Source organism: Cavia porcellus, unplaced genomic scaffold (assembly GCF_034190915.1).
Source record: "Cavia porcellus strain 051 isolate PalLab524CR breed Dunkin Hartley unplaced genomic scaffold, mCavPor4.1 scaffold_26, whole genome shotgun sequence".
Classification (NCBI taxonomy): Eukaryota; Metazoa; Chordata; class Mammalia; order Rodentia; family Caviidae; genus Cavia; species Cavia porcellus.
Window position 1 is genome coordinate 17,785,761 of NW_026947509.1, and position 18,043 is coordinate 17,803,803.

Consider the following 18,043-nt stretch of genomic DNA (forward strand, 5'->3'; position numbering starts at 1 on the left):
AGAGGTAGAGGCCAGGGTATAGAGCCAAATTCACCCTTCCATGACCTACCCTGACACCCAGAAGTATGCTTTACTAACTCTCCTATGTGGCCTCAAAGCAATCAAGTCCATAATTTGGCTTAACTGTCACAGTCCTAATATTCCAAAGTCCTAGAGATCACTTCCAATAGCTAAAGACAACAGCTGACCTCTCTTTAGGTAAGGTTAGTTGTTTGCTAAACAGACCACACCCTGGGCTTTAGCCAAGACTCTCATACTAAAATAGTGCTATTTGTTGGGGCTTCTACATTTAGTGTCATATTCGTGACAGACACAGATAGCAGTGGTATCCCTGTGAATATTTCCATCGTTTAAGGGCACATGCAGGGTAAGGACAGATAAAAGGAAATGCTGATCTATTCTGTAACATCATTTTTAAGGCGGCAAGAAAAGTCAGCTGGAGGAATAATTTGTCAAAGTGGTTCTCAGAAAAGAAAGCAATTACTCTTACAGTTTACTGGCTGTTGTTTAGCTCGTTGGGATTTATCCATGAAGTGGTGGCTTAGATCTTGGGTCAGAGATAGTAGAGGACACCTGAGGGACAAGATCTGTGAAAGGAAATTTCTCTCAGTCTTTTAGAGTTTCCTACAAAACACTACAGTTTCCAGTGATTGATTCTGAATCAGATAGTATGGACTGCTGTACAGTTTTTCTTTTTAGTGATACTTTATCTAAATACAAATATTTATTAAGTACAATAAGCATAAAATACATTAATGTATAAGAAGATAAAAAAGAATGATAACTGAATGCTTTCATAATGGTTTTGGCTTAAGAATTCTTTTTATTTTGAAATAGTTAACAAATTCACAGGAAACTGTAAAGATAATACAGAAAAGTTTTACGTATCCTTCACCCAGTTTCCCCCAATCACTATGTCTTATCCTAGTTGTAATAAGATTCATTCCATGACAGTGGTGTTTTTGGATGGCTTGGTTTGGTTTTCTGAGACAAGCTCTCACTACATGGCCCAAGTGGGCCTTGGACTCCCAGCCATCCTCCTTCATTGGCCTCATGAATGCTGGGATTACAGGTGTTATGGGTGATGTCACACAGTGGGTAGCGGTTTAATCTGTATTTCCTGACTCCCTGTTTGTGCTTCTTTTTCTCATGGTCTCTTTGCTTTTCATTCAGTTTCCTCTAGAGTTGTGTTTGCTATATTCAAATGATTATTCCCATAATTACATGTCATTTGAATTTCATAGTAATCTTTCTTTGAGTTACACTGTCAGTGTTCACAGATGACTTTTTGAAGGATTAGGACTGTTATTTTACAGTAACAATTATTTGTAAGCAGTTGTTACAGTATCTGCAGTTGTATGATCATTAGTTTTTTATTATTTATATAAACTTCTTAAAAGTTTCCTATGCAATAGAAAAGAGGAGTTAGGTAATATTTGACAAAATTTTATAAATAACTGTATCCTGAATTATAAAGTGAGCTCTAAATTAATATATTCATTAAGATTTCTAATTTCTGCTGAACATGGCTCACATCTGTTGTCTTGGTTCCTCTCATTGCTGAGACAGAATACCCAATACCAAAATAAAGGGAGGGAAGGTTTATGTAGCTCACTGTGTAGGTTTCAGTCCATAATCAGCTGGCTGCAAGGCAGGGTGGCATGGTACTGGGGCAACACTTCAAGGCAACAGCCAGAGCAAACGAAAGAAAACAAATCTCTTCTCCCGGCTTATATTGTACACAGGCCACTCCACCCCTCAAGGGTGGGTGTAGCACTCACAAAATCTCCTTGCCCTCCTTTGCACAAGTTGAGGATATTTACAAATAAGAACCCTGGCTCCCTGCTGAGTCACTCAGTTAAACCTCTAAACTGCTGAAGTTGACATCAACCATAACACCTCTAATCCCAGCATTCAAGAGGTTGAAGCAAGGAGGATGTTGACAGGTATAAGGCAGAAAACAAGAAAGCTACTTTTTGACTGATGAAAAAGCTGTCTATGACATAACTTTACTAATGTGGATTTTCTTTCCTTTATTGCTGATAAAATATTTGTTTGGCAAAATTTCTCTGCTGATTGCATGTCAAGGTTACACATAGTCCTGCAAACAGAAGTGATCCAAATCAAGCTCCCTGAGGGAAGGGCAGCTACTTACTTTTAGCACAAGGAACAGTACCCATGGCTTCCCCTGCTTACTGAAACCAACTTCTGCCTGCCAAATTTTTGTGTGCTGTAGGGCAGCACAATTGGAGAGTAAACAGTGATCCTGAGGGAGGTTGGGAAAATGAAGAGTGAATTTTACTAGCACACAGGAGATTGAGGTAGAATAAACCCAAATTCAATCCCAGCTGGGTCAGCAAGTTAGCTGGACCCTGTCTCAAAATTAAAAGTAAAAGAGGGCTGGTGAGTAGCTCAGTGCAAAGTCTCTGGATTCAACCCCAAGTTCTGGGGGAAAAAATTTTCCACATTTCACTGTTACAGGGATAATATTTATAATGCTTTAAAAAATTCTTACTTATTACAAATAAAAATATGTATTGTTATAAATGTTAATGTTGATTTATTGCTTTTAAAATTCTGTTGTTCTTTTTAAGCCTAAATGTATTTACTTTTGCTTAAAGACAAAAATTACTGATAAGTAGTTTGAGTCATATTTAAATTAGGAAGAAATTTGATTATATAATGGTTTATAGTGAGAGAGGTTTTATCTTTTGTAAATATTTCTATCCTTTAGTTTTCTTAGATTGTCAAGGTTGAGCTAATGTTTTGCCTGAACCTTCCTTTTAACTCTCTTATTGATAGTGCTGGGTGTCTGGTTGGCTAGCTGCCACCTTATTTGCAAATGTCATTGACTCAGAGTGGATCTGAATGCCAAGTGTTATTTTGCTTCTTATATCAGAAAGTGGAATCTGTTGTCTTATTGTTCCACTTGTCAAATACTGAGTTCTCCTGAAGCAGGCATCAAGTAAGAGTGTGTCATGCTGGATGTTAATTACGGATTAACACTGGAAGTAAGTCAGAGGAAGCAGGATTGGGTAGCACGAGAAATCAGATTACACTGTAGGCCAAAGCCTCAGCATGCCCCAGTAGGAGTTCTGGAGAGTTGATGGACTTTTGCTTGTTGGTTACCTGATCTGTGCCTTTCCATATCAATCATTCATGGCTTGTGGGCTATTCCATGAAAGGAAGGTGTTTTGGAGAAGAGGAGGCTCACTGTAACTCTGAAGTGGCTGACATTCGAAGCTCTCTGCTGACATCTAGGGCAAAGCTTTTCATTGAAAGAAAAGGCTGCCATATACCCTGAGGCCAGCCTGGGCAAGATCCTATTTCATATACCCAGGGCCAGCCAGCTACAAAGCAAGTTCCATCCTAGGCTGGGCAAAATCCTGTCTCGGCATACAAAATACAAAGAGCTGGGCAGGATGTGTGTGTTAAGGATGTAGCTCAGTGATGCAATGCTGTGCTTGCCTAGCATGTGAAAGACTCGAGGTTCAGTCCCCCAGAACGGGATTGAGTAGGTGGGGGACTGCAAATATGGATTTTGGAAACCAAAATACTGTGAATAACTGTATTTTAATAAATTTTAAAACATGGATGACATGTATTTGTTTAGAAAAATTTAAGCAATTTTAACTTAGTCTAGAAGAAATTATCTGAGTAAACTAAGCATATTTTAAGAAATGGTATGTATTGAAATTTTCAAGACTCCAACACCCTATTTTTTTACATATAAATTTTTTTTGTTTTAAAGGGGGTAAAATTAAACACAACAAAATAGAACATAAGAAAGCAATGTAAGAGATATAAATTTCAAAGCTAGACGATCTGAGATCTTCACTATCTATCATATTGTCTCTTGTTTTCTTCCAAATTGTTGTCTGAGTCTTCGCATACAGAGAATTCATACAAAACAACATAGTATAAAACTGATCAGAACAGAATGAGGAAGGCTTTTTAGGTCTTCAAAACCAGACAATAGGAAAGTCATCAATGGCTGTCATAGAGTCTCAGTTCTCTTCAAAATAGCTGTCCATACTTTCATGTATATTGAAGTTCAACAAAACAAAACAGACTAAAATAACACCATTAATTAGAACAAAGCAAAACAGGGATATAAGTATTTGCCTTCAAAGAGATAGTAGAAGGAAATTCCCCCTATTTGCTACGTTGCCTATGGTCAACCTCTCAAGGGATGTCCAGATCACTGGCTCTCACTTGCTAACAGGGGGAAGGGGAGGTCCAACACCATATTTTAAAGGTAGATTTTACTTTTACTCTCCTTATTTTAAAAAATGAACTATATATGATAACATGTTCAAGTGTTAAATACACATTGATGGTTTTTTTGTTTCTTTGGGTTTTTTTTTTTTTTTTTTGTACTTTGCGCTTGCCAGGCAGGTGCTTAAGCCACTGAACTAAGTCCCTGGCCCCTACATTGTTGTGTTTTGACAGTGTATTGCATACGTCCAAAGATCCCAGTCAAAAATGTTTTCATTACCCTAGAATGTTTTCTTGTGCCAACCCAGGCAGCAGGCCCATAATTTTGACCCATGGCCATAATTTTCCAACAATGATATTTAGTATGTACCTGAAACTACTTTAGTGATCAAAATAGTACCAATATTATAGTCCTGTTACAGGTGGGAAAATTGAGGCAGGGAGACTTTAATTTAAAATGATACTATTTGGGTTAAAGTGACTCTACCATATTCACATTTACCACATAGCACATTTATCATACTCATATTTACCACATACTCACATTTACCACATAGCAGTAGAATTTTTGAAAAACACCGAAGTGCATATTATTTACAGCAAACTTTCTCTTCTTTTAGAAGTGCAGTAAATTGGGATGGCCTTGAACTCACAGTCCTGCCTCAGTCTCCTGAGTTTTTATGGGTGTATGCCACCACATTTATGGGTGTACGCCACTGTGTTCAGCTCATGTGAACATTGCTGGATCTTTGAGAATCTCCACTCCTCTTCCCATCTTGTGTTACTGGGGTTGAACCCAAAGTCTTTGCCCCGAGCTACATCCTTAGCCCTTTAGTATATTTTATTTTGAGACATGGTCTCACTGAGTTTCTCAGATTGAGTTTGAATTTGCCATCCTCTTGCCTCAGCCACCAGAGTGTTGAGATTATCGTTGTGCCAGTATTCCCAGCCCTGAGAATATTTTTACAAGTCATTTTATGTGTGATTAAAGTGTAAAACTAATATAAAACTGATATTCAAATGTAAAACTAATACACAAACTAGTACAATATAATTTAGTACTTAGGTTTGGATATCCTACGAATCCATTGACCTAACATCTAGAAATGGTTGAAGCTGTAAATGGTGTAATCTATTACACATTTGTTTCAGCAATTGCAAAATCAATTTTATGAAGTAGTTTCCTGTGTTTTGATGATCTGCATTACTCAAGAATTTATATATCTGGAATTAGGATTGGTCTCTAAGAAATACATTTTTTTCTTATCTAATATCAGACAATATTATTTTTTGTGGGTATCAGATCATTGTGATTCTTCTCTGTGTGCAGAAAGTAGTTTTACCTTAACCACAGTGGAACCTGTATAAACCCTAAAAGGAATATGATAAGATTGATTTAACCAAATCCACAGGATTCTAGGAGAACTGAAATTTAATGCATTTAAGTAAGAATCACAGCCAGGAATTGGACTCATAATATAATTCAATAGATTTTCTTAGAGTATTACTTTTAAAAGAAGATGAGATTTTCAGAAAACAGAAGGTTATCTTAGCAAGTGATTGTTTATTTTCCCAACTAATAATTGAATTTTTTTCAGAGACATTAAACCTGACAATATATTGATGGATATGAATGGACATATTCGGTTAGCAGACTTTGGATCTTGTCTGAAGTTGATGGAAGATGGAACGGTAAATAAAGATAAGCCAAAATTATTTGACCCACAGACATTTCCCTTGGTGTATGTCTTCTTTCTTTTAAAAACCATCTGTTTGTACAACCTATGCATCAAGCTACACATTTGTCTATCTCTGTTCTACCTCCTTTACGTTTGGGCGTATGGATTCACACTATAGCCTGCTGATGAAGCTGCAAGCCATTTCATCTGTTGAATTAATTTGGAGATTAACGTTTTGAGAACCTTGTTTGCTCCTCCTTTAGTTGGTAACTATTTGTTACTGGTCTTGAGATATTTCTAAGTTTTCAGAAGAGGAAGGCAAATAAGTGCTGCATCCTCACCTTTAGTTCTTTTTTCTTCCCAAATTATGCAGTCATCCTGAGGGACAGTGTTAACAAATTAATCTTTTTTTTCAGAAAGCCCTCTAGATTATATTAATTTTATGCCCCCTTTTGCTTAACTTCTGTTAGTTAACTTATAAAGAAAAAGATTATTGACCTCTGCCTTTGGTCATGTTGAAAAGAATAATGGGAACCAAATTAGCCCTCCTATTATATATATGAACAAGTCTAAGTCAGGGTACACTATTTAAGACATCTGTTTTTAAGCTCTGAACAAGCAGCAGCAGAATGTTTTCTCTAACAGAAATGAGCTCTTGAGGTGTACCTCATAATTGCCTGGAAATGGAACAGTTCCTGATGCTCCTGCAGATAGCTAGAATTAGAGCAGAGTGAGGTATTTCTTCCAGGGTTAGAAGAGTCTGCAGGGATTGGCATTGGAGGGGTAGGAATATGTAGAGACACAGTCTACAGTATCCCTATGGGGTTGCCACACAAAAGTTAGGCAGTACGTATGTACTGCAATAATATGTAGAAATACCCATATAAAACTAGAATTCTGCCACAGAGATCAAGCAGTAATGGAGGGTAAAGTGCTAGGAGACTTTGTGGTTTGGGCCCTAGACACTCAGTGTATACCTTTATAATACTTAAAACCTACTGTAACCTGTCTCACAACCTGTCTCTTCAGTCCAGATCCTGATAAAATCCAAGAGTTAGGTTTGTTGTTGTTTTTGTTTATTTTGTTTTGTTTGAAATAGGGTTTCACTATCTAGTTCAAGCTGATTTTGAACTGACTGGCCTTGAACTCACAGGGATCATCCTGTCTCAACCTCCCAAATGCTGGGATTCCAGGCATGCATCACCATTCCTGGCAAGGCATTTTCTAACAAATGGGAAGATGAGAGAATTACTCGAAAGCAGGCCTTGGATTATAAAGAATGTCCTCAACCAAAAGAAATGATACCATTTGTATGCTTTAAAAATTCTAACATTTATACTTTACTTAAATGTAAAGTCATTTTTCTACCACATTACCAATCAAAACCAAAAATTTTATTTACTTCACATGATATGCATAAATTAATTCCTTGGGTCAAATATCTAAATACAAAAATGAAATATACACAACTATTAGAAGAGAGCATAAGGGAGAAGGCTGTATGAGAGTGGATTTGGCAGTGATATCCACAATGGAAAAGAATATGTATTATTTGAGGAGTTAAAAATAAAGTTACAGTTTGATTTAGCAATTTCTCTTCTGTGTAAGTACCCAAAAGAAATGAAAGCAGAGATTTGAGCAGATGTTTGTACACCTTTTTTATATGCATTATTCACAAAGGCCAAAAAGGATGGAAGCAATCCACATGCTCATCATTAGGAAAAATGAATAAGCAAAATGTAGTGTATACATAGACATGATAGAGGTAATCAGCCTTTAACACATTCACAGTGGGGGCTGCTAGGTGGTTAGAGTCACCAGTGATACATGCGAGACTGTACTGCTTATACCAGCAGTGGTACCAGCTGCCTGATGGGACAGTCATGCATGGACCATGTAGTTCAAGGCAGTGGGAACTTGTTTAAAATGTGGGATCCTGACACATTTCATAACACGTGAACCTTGAGGACATTATGCTAAATGGAGTAACTAGTCACCAAAAACATTAGATAATGCCATTTAGATGAGGTACTGGAATAAATTTACAGAGACTGAAGAGTTGCCAGCCATTAAGTGAAGAGAAAGGAAATTATTGTTTAATGGGAACATCTTAAAATTTTGCCATGGTGGTACATATAATCCTAGCACTCTGGGAACCTATGGCAAGAAGACTACAAGATTGAGCCCAGACTGGGTAAGTCAGTGATTTAGTCAGCGGCTGTCTCAAAAGAAAAAGACAAACAAACAAATAAACAACACCTGGGGATGTAGCTCAGTGAGGCGGCTATGGTTCAACCCCAATATTGTCTTATTGTTATTATTGTTAATAATAAACCAACAAACCAGTTACATTTTCTATGAAATACCAATCTATTTTTCAACCTGCAGTAAGTGTGTCTTTTCTTTTCTTTGGGTTCTCTCTCCTGCTCCTTTTTTTTAAAAATTGTTATGCAGTTAACAATTATGTAGATAAATGTTCAAGTTTATTAATATCCTTGTTTATGATTGCTTCAAGTATCACATTCTTCCATCCAAGTTCAATTTTGTGTTTTTTGAAATACAACCAATAGTGCCTTTCTTTGAAGGGATTTATAAATTACAGTTCTTTCAGCTTTTGTATGAACATGTCTTTAATATCCATTAATTGTCATAATTTAAATAAATAGGGAATTCTATATTGAAAGTTATTTATCAATTTCTAGGTACAGTTCCATTTTCTTTTGACCACTATTGTTGTTATTATTAATTCATCTATCAGTGTAATTATTACTTTTTAATACTTATTCTCTAATTTTTACCTCTGATGTTTCATAATTTAACTACAGTGTGTAGAGGTGGTGCTGGGTACTGTGCTTTTCCACCATCCATGAATTCAAGTCTTATGTTAGTCTTAAAAAGTTATCAACTGTAAATATTGCTTTCTGCTATCTCTCATTTCTGCTGTCTTGCATTACTCTGTGTTGAACCTGCTCTTTCTAGTGTCTTATATCTGTTGGCCTTTCTTCTGTTATTTTCATCTCTGAATAGTGGATGCTGATTAATTTCTTCAGCTCTTCAGGTTTTTTTTTTTTCATTGTGTCTATTTAAAAAATTTCAGTGCCCATTTTCATTTCTAGGACTTCTGTTTCTCTCTCTTTTGTTTTACTCTTTTATATACTTAGCGATTTTAGACATACTTATTTGAAAGAATAGATCTCATAGTTGCTAGAGATTCCATCATATTGCTGGTTGGGATTTGTGACTGTGTATCCTGGACAGTGCCCTCATTTTATTCATATTATCAGACCGTGAGCTCGTTTTCAGTGATATTTTTACATGTGAGAATTGTATCTGATCAAATTTGAGCATATGTTCTCCAGAGCAAATTTGGATTTGTTTGGTTTCCTAGAAGCAAACAAACTGAGTACTCTGGGGCAGTATTTATGGCACTTTCTCAGCCTGAGACAGTGTGGAGCACAGAAGAAATGTGAGTTAGAATTCCAGATGCTGGAACTTAAGTGATCTAGTTAGTGAAAGTCACCATTCCACTTAACAATATACTTCTTGGGCAGAGGTTGTACAGGGCAAACTCCCTACTTCCTGAAAGCTTGTGCTCTTTCCTTTTGTTCCCCTGTGTATTTTAAAATGTAAATACCTAGAAAATGAAAATCAGAAATTTTTCAATCCTGCCAGAGCTCTAATGCTTATCATCCTAGTAGCCAACCAGTTCTTGAGTGTTAGTTCCTCAGCACTTGTTTTTTTAAGAGTATTTGTGTTTTAAAAAGTAACTGTTACACTTTTAAGAATTTGTAAAGGAAGTATTTTCAAGTTATTAATCTCTGTATTGCTAAGTTAGAAGTGTAATTTGGTCTAGATAAAAAGAATGGTAAGCAGAATTTAGAATGTTCAGAACCTTCAGAATATTCATTTTTTAAATGTTTTTAAAGAAACATAACATCCCCCTCGCTTTAACTTCAAGTAATCTTAGACTATATGTACCCAGGGCTTTTGTTTTAGTTACCTGTTTTCTAATTTATATCTAACCTGCTATAATTGTTTTCTCAACTTTTTGTATATTAGAACATTATTTTATTTATTTGTATTATTTTGCAGCACTAGAGATTAAACTTAGGGCCTTTTCACAGAGCTATATCCCTGGCAATTTTTCCTTTTTCATTTAAGGGAGGGTCTCTCCACTGTGCAGGCAAACTTAGGCTCAAACTTGTGATCCTGTTGTTTCAGGCTTCCATAGTACTGGAATTATATGTGTGTACCTCCACACTCAGCTGAGACTTTATTTTTTGAAGGATACTTCCCCTCTTTTATAAAGTATTTTAGTAGTTAGTAAATATTTTGCTGTGCAATATATTATTGACCTGTTTTTTGTAGGTTTCATTAAGGAGTTGGAATATAAGCTCTAGTATTGGCCTACATTTCTTACATTGTCTGCTCCCCCATCTGATAATAAAATCTTCAGTTCCATGTATATATGTATGAAATGTATGTATGCTTAAGAAATAAATATCAGTAAGTCAATAATATATTATAAATCCAATATTCAATTTGTTAATGATTTTGATGACTCAGAGCATATTGTTTCCCTGAAGGTAGTATTCTAAGTAGCAACTATAGTAAAGTTTCTGCAGTGTTGTGATATCTGAAAAATCATTACTATGGAGGTGATATAAAAGCTTAACCTATGTACTAGAAAACTAAATTCAGATGACAAAATATACTTGTTATTAGTTAATTTTGTCTATTGCATATTTTACATGAGTGTAACTTTTAAAATATAAAATTAGTTTGTTTCTAATATATTACAGCAGATTAATAAAAACGTGAACTTCTTCTTCAGGTCCAGTCCTCAGTGGCAGTTGGAACCCCAGATTATATTTCTCCTGAAATCCTTCAGGCCATGGAAGATGGAAAGGGAAGATATGGACCTGAGTGTGACTGGTGGTCTTTGGGGGTCTGTATGTATGAAATGCTTTATGGAGAAACACCATTCTATGCAGAATCTCTGGTGGAGACATATGGAAAAATCATGAACCACAAAGTTAGTATATTCTACATTTTTAAAAATTACTATGGTAAATAAAACAACATAATACTATGATATTAAAGAGAAAATATTTCTAAAAACAGTGAAAAATAACATTCCTTTGGTAGTAAGGGAAACAACAAACATGACTAATCACAATCCATAAATTGTACATAAAATTCTTAATTCTAAGTTTATTTTGTATTTTGTTTAAAGTAAAAATTGAATGGCCTTTCCAATTGAATAAGAAAGGTCATAGATAGTTGAAGTCATTACTTACTATACATGTAATCATGACTAGAAGGCACGTAAAGGTGCTATTCTCAATTTTAGTAGTAACAATGTAATATAAACAAAATTAAAAATGAGACATTTTATCTCTTTGTTTTGAGACAGGGTCTCACTGTGTAGTGCAGGCTGGCCTTGAATTCACTGTGTGTCCTTGAACTTGTGATCCTCCTGCCTCAGCCTCCTAATCATGAGCATGATTCACCTTACCCAGCGATATTTTGTTTTTCAAATTGGCAATGATAAAGAGAAAAATAGTGTATACGTACAGTACATAAATAATGCAATTAGATGGACATCTGAGATATTTTTGATGGGACTATAAATTGTTATAACCTTTCTATTCCAATATTATTTACGATCATAAAACATTAGCAACAATCCAAATTCACAGCAGGAAAAATTTGCAGAGCTTGAATCCATTTAGCATAGCACTAAGTGAAATAGAATAGATTGTATTATAGTAAGAAGAGGAAAGGTTTTGATTATGTGTTTCACAAGATACTGAGCAGTTGCAGGAATTTTGAATGTGAATATTCGCAAAGGGAATCATCTATTCTTTTTAATTTATGTGATTTTTAGTTGTTTTATAATTAGTTATTATATAAATTTTAAAAGTTTATGCTACAGATAGTGCTCTTAAATAGTTACGAAGAGATGAAAAACTGAAAACAACTGCAAGAAATCATTGTAATATAACATGCACTGAGTAGCACAAGTTTTTAAGTGAGATAGTTTCAGTTCAAGATCTATTTCTGTCATTTACTAGTTGTGTGACATTGAGAAAATCACTTGAATACTGTGTCTGGGGTTCTTCTGTAAGACTTATAATGGCAGTAGTCATCTGACATAATTGTTGTGAGGCTTAAATGAATTAAATGAGTAAATACTTTGATTAGTGTCAGATAAATATTCTTCAGAAATGTTTACTGTGATCAGTTCATCATTAATTTGTATTCTATATGAACATTATTGATCATCTACATTCTGTCAAAATGTTAAATAAGTTCCTTTTCATTTTAATAGACATTTAAATTTTTATCATATTTTAATTTGGTACATATGTGCTAATATTGTTTAATACTTTCTGTAGTACATCTCTGATTAAATCACATATGGAATTACAATTCTTTCAGGAAAATGACCTTTCGTATTCATCTCTGGTCTCCTTTAGTATCAATTCTGTGTTCCAGAATACACTTACTAGATATTTTTTAAAGAAAGGGTATTTTTGAGAAAATAAATAAGTCTTTATTCAAAAACTGATTTTTGTTTTTATTTCTGTTATTCTCTATATAGGAGAGGTTTCAGTTTCCAGCCCAAGTGACAGATGTTTCTGAAAATGCTAAGGATCTTATTCGAAGACTCATTTGTAGCAGAGAACATCGACTTGGTCAAAATGGAATAGAAGACTTCAAGAAACACCCATTTTTTAGTGGCATTGATTGGGATAATATTAGAAACTGTGAAGCACCTTATATTCCAGAAGTTAGTAGCCCAACGGATACATCAAATTTTGATGTGGATGATGATTGTTTAAAAAATTCTGTAAGTATGGTATGAAATGCGTCTCCCCTGCTTTTTCTTTTGAATATGCTTATAAAGTAATTTTTTGGTCTCTGAATACTATATTAGCACCACCTGATCACTTAACGATCAAGCAATAGTCATGGTTTCTAGAGCATATTTATCATAAACTAGAAATTAAGAACGTTAACTGAGGTCAACATAGTTATCTATACGAAAAATTCAAAGCTTTACTTCTGAGATAAGTTACGCTAATAAGTTTCCTAATGAAGACAAATTAGATGCTTTAGTGGATTTCATGATGGCAGAGTCAAAGGGTTGGCAAATCTCTCTCTAAAATCAGCCATGAAACAGGACAAAATTGCCAAAAGCAGTCATTTCAGAGCTTAGTAGATTAACCAAAGGGAAATAAATGGAGAACTATTTATGTGTGAAAAACTTCTTAACTTTGGTTACAGTCACAAATACCATATCCCTTCTCCCATAATCACCTACTTAGCTGGTTGTGATAGTTGAACTAGTACCTAGGAGCTGGCTGTAAAAACTAGCAGTTTTTTTGCTAGAGTAGGGAGACTTGATGTGAAGGGCCAAAACCACACCAATTATATTGCTGCTTAAAGTAGCCAGGTGGTGTGAAATGAACTGGGAGGTCCATGCCCTTACGAGCCTGAGGTTATGACCCTGGTCAAGGCAAATGGCCGACAAGCAGTCTAGTCAAGTGGGTCACATGATGTGTTGCCTTCTACTCTGAGTCATTAAGTTAATTTGAAATAAACTTTAGGAAAATAAGAGCATGAAACTTTTATGTTTCTTCCTTCTTGAGCTTTAATTTATTTACTTAAGGTTTTTTTTTTTTTTTTGAAATGAAGTCTTGACGTGTTGCCCAGACTGGTCTTAAATTTCTGGTCTCAAATGATGCTTCAGCTCCCAAGCAACTAGATGTATAGGCATGTGTCACTGTACCTGATTGAGCTTGTATTTTTATTGTTTTTTTATTGCCTATGTTTTAATTCTGTATAGGCATTTTTAATATTAATATCATGTTTTTACTGTTTAGTATTATGTTCAAGGCAGATAAGAACTTCTTTTATACTTTCCTTCCTAAACTTTATAAGAAAAGGATAGATAAGGGGCTGGGGATTTAGCTCAGTGGCATAAGCGCCTGCCTTGCAAGCAGGCAGTTGTGAGTTCGATCCCTGGTACCGATAAAAATGAAAAAGACAAAAAAAAAAAAAAAAACAACAACAAAGAAAAGGATAGATGGACTTCCCTTTCCAACATTTTACTAGAAATTATATTTACTGTTAACATTTCCAATTCAGTGCATAGTACAGATGATTGAATTATCCATGGTAGCTGTAGTCTGTAGTTAATTGTGAACACTGCATTAGCTGACATGACCTTTAGCTCTGTGTAATACATACAAAGGTAGGTGCCTGAGAGCCTCTGGTCAGAACATTTTTATCAGTTTAGGGATACCTAACTTATTTTTATATGTGCTTCTACTTAAATGCACCTTATGATATATATAATATTTTTAAATGGGGTCTTGCTGTATACTTTAGGATGCTCTTGAACTAACTAGCCCAGCCTAGTCTCAAACTCTCAGCAGTCCTCCTGCTTTTGAGTGTTGAAATTAGAAATGGTGCAGTACCACACCTGGTTTGTGTAATACAGATTGTTGATTCATTGTCATTGAACTCATATCTAACAGCTCTATAATTCATAACTGAAGGAAGCTTATCTCAAACATGTTCTTTTCTTTGTAAAGCTACATTACAGCTTTTTTGCTTATAAATTCTAATAGCACTTTAGTGCTATGATTAGAAGACATTTTAAAAAATGAAATTATCTGGGCTGGAGGTTTAGCTCAGCGACCTAAGTGCCTGCCTTGCAAGTAGGCAGTCGAGAGTTCGATCCTTGGTACCAATAAAAAGGAAAAAGACAAAAAAAAAAGAAATTATCTGCAAAAGACAAAAATATGAAAACCATAGGGCCAAATAGACCTTAAAAAAGATGTTTGGTTATGGTGTGAGAACTTAAATGAGAAAATAAAGTATTTCCTTTTTATTCTCAGCTAGGAATGTGAATATAGGATAACTCAGATTTTTCTCTTCTTCATGTTGTGATTTCGAAAAAATTAGGTATTTGTAAATTTTTATAGTTTACAAAAATTTTAGCTTCTATTGTAAACTCACAAATACAGAATATATTAGTAATAACTATACTTGGACTTTCAGTCTTCATTTTATCAGGATTTTATAGTATCAGTGTTCATGGTCTAAATTTTATATTATTTAACTTCGTGCTAAATAATTACTATTTCCAAAGCCATATATTTCCTATGGACAGTATTTCTAGCCTAACCTATTAATTGCAGCTTCAACTTCCTATTTTTTACCAAGTGTTTTCTATTCCTATAGGAAACAATGCCCCCACCAACACATACTGCATTTTCTGGGCACCATCTGCCATTTGTTGGTTTTACGTATACTAGTAGCTGGTAAGTTTCAACAATTGGACAATATGTAACAAATTAAAGTTAATTAAAGTTTTTAAAATATAATGCATAAGAAAGCCTGTAAAATAGGATAAATATGCTATTGGGAAAATAAGATATTGTAAAATGAGTAGAGCACACAAGAATCTTACCTCTTTTAGGAAGGGAAAGAACAGGACAAATAGAGAGCTTAGAATCTAATACTCAGCAGTGAAGCAAGGATTAGAAGAGCCTTGTGCTAGTGCATAAATATTCTGTAGATGTTAAGCATGAGAATTTTCAACACACTGACCGTATCGTCCTTCCACACCTTGTTCCACTTAGATACTCTTGTTCCTCCTTACCCAGGTTAAGTTCCACTGAGAATTACCCGCCTCAGTTCCCTAGCTCTCTCATTGTTACACTTGCTTTGTTATGTCAACATTTATAATTCAGTTCTTTGCTGTATTTGGTGTACCGTCCAGAAAACTGACCATTCTTACCAGCCTTACTTTAAATTCATGTTTACCAGCCTCAGCTTTTAGTTGGAAGATGGACTGTATTTCTCAGTCTTAGCACCTAGGTAAGCATTTCACACTTGCCACTTGCCTGTGAAATTGCAGTCATCCTCACTATAAGCTCATGCTGTTGCTCCCTCATTCCTCAAGAGGAGCAGCAAGACTCCTATGTGCTCTTCTTACCATAGATGGACCATGAAAGCTTCCGGCTGAGGCCAACTCCATCCGTCTTCTCTTGCCTAGTATAGTTATTGTTCACTTTAATGCCATACTTTTTACCCATTTTGTGTCATCTTCATAATCAGATCATTTCCTTCAGCTTTAAAGCATATAGTTATTTCTTCCATCTTCCAGCAAAATGTGAAACCTCTTTGGGTCCCTTTCTTTTACCCTGTTACTAACCAGTTATCTCATCTGTGTTGTAACGGAATTACTTTTGTTGACTAGTTTTTTTTATACTATTTTTCTTTGAATCCATTCCAGTCAGGATTGTGCTCTTATCACTGTCACTTAGCACAGGCTTCTTTTGTTACTGTCACTTTTGATCTCCATGCTGCTAAATCTGATGATTACTTTTCAGTCCTAGACTTATTTGCCTAGTGTCATCCTTGCCACAGCTCCACACCACTAAAAATTTTTCGTTTACTTTCAGAGCACTTGTCTGATTTTCTTTTTAATCTTTCTGGCCACTGTTCGGTCTCCCTAACTGAGTTTTCTTAATCCTCCTGATCTTTGTGAATATCATTGTTTTCAGAGTGTTGTAGGGCTCAGTCTTTGGCCTTCTTTTTTCTCCCTGTCCTCCCTCTGTTCTTCCAGTTACCTGCTGATGACTTCTCAGTGTGTATCTGCCGCTGAGGCTTCTCTTTTTTTAAATCTGTCTTAATCATCTACGTAATAACTTTCTTTATTTCTTCCTTTGAATCTGTGCAAAGTTATCCTGCTAAAAGATACGTCAGAATATGCCGCTCCCTGTTCAGTACCAATCCCCTTCACACCCCAACTCTTAATGACTTTGTCATAACTCCAAACCCAAGTTCTTATAAGCCCTTTTCAACTGATTCACATTTATTTCTGATTTTTTTTTAAACGACCCTTCAAATGTGACTATCTTTCTGATTTTATTTCCCATTGCTCTTTGCCTTGCTCTCCTCAACTTCATCTACGTGAACAGCCTTTGCAGTCCAACAGCATTGTTTCTGGAATCTTGCAATTGTGTTTCATCTGCCTAGAATGCTCTTCCTCCTGAAATTTCTTGGACTGGTCTCCTTATACCTGCCTTTTCTCACAGTCATTTTCATAGGATAGCTTTTCCTGACCACTTTAAATTTTTATCTCCTCTTCATCAAGGCTTTATTTCTGTTTTTCTTCATGAATTCTCCTTAGCATTTAACACTATCTAATGCACTGAAGACTTCAGTTAATTATCTTATTGCTGTCTCTGTCACTGGACTTTAAGGATTTTTGTTTATTGCTGACTAATAACTCCTATATTTTTTATTAGCTCATACGGAATTAAGGAAGATAGCTCAGTTTTGAATTTTGAATTGCAAATTCTGGTTAAAAGTAGCATGGTTGATGTTTTTAACTGCTATTTCACTTAGGTGGTCAAATTGTTTTAAACTACTAATAACCCTTCAGCAAACTTCAGTTTTTTAAATATTAAAGATAATTTGAAGGATTTAAGTTTTCATTTAAAAAAATAAAAGTGGGTTATAGTAGTTATTCAGAAATATTTCTACACTCATTTTAGCTAAGTGTAGATATTCAAATGCATGTTTTAAATGAATAATTTCAAAGGGTTGTTTTTTTTTCACTTTTTTTATTGTAGTATGAACTTGCATTTTTTTTCTTTTCTTCAGTGTTCTTTCTGATAGGAGCTGTTTAAGAGTTACAGCTGGCCCCACCTCAGGAGATCTTGATGTTAATGTTCAGAGGACTCTAGACAACAACTTAGCAACTGAAGCTTATGAAAGAAGAATTAAGCGTCTTGAACAAGAAAAACTTGAACTTAGTAGAAAACTTCAAGGTAAACATATTTAAGGATAATATTTTTCTTTTGAATTGGTAACATCAAATTATGAGCTGTATTCCAAGTAGTTATTTTATCTTAAAGTGGTTTATGAGTGGTGAAAATCACATTGTATTGTATTTATATAAGATATAGTATAATACCATTTATGTAAAAACACAATTAATAGTAAGCAGTAAAAAAAATTGTTTCCGATCATTTTGTGTGTACACACACACACACACACATATATGGGAATAAATACATATGGAGAAAGGAAAAGATTATGAGGACAACAGGAATTCT

At 34.9% G+C, this 18,043-nt stretch overlaps 1 protein-coding gene across 21 annotated transcripts in view; it reads left to right on the plus strand.

Moving 5' to 3' along the window:
* Cdc42bpa (CDC42 binding protein kinase alpha) overlaps positions 1–18,043 on the plus strand; it is a 266,063-nt gene that overhangs the window by 125,851 nt on the left and 122,169 nt on the right. For all 21 annotated transcript variants that reach the window (XM_063236777.1, XM_063236786.1, XM_063236787.1 and 18 more), the window contains exons 6-10: positions 5,817–5,910; positions 10,732–10,932; positions 12,505–12,753; positions 15,156–15,235; positions 17,589–17,755. In XM_063236777.1, the coding sequence (XP_063092847.1) occupies positions 5,817–5,910; positions 10,732–10,932; positions 12,505–12,753; positions 15,156–15,235; positions 17,589–17,755 (791 nt within the window). The remainder of the gene's footprint in view (positions 1–5,816; positions 5,911–10,731; positions 10,933–12,504; positions 12,754–15,155; positions 15,236–17,588; positions 17,756–18,043) is intronic.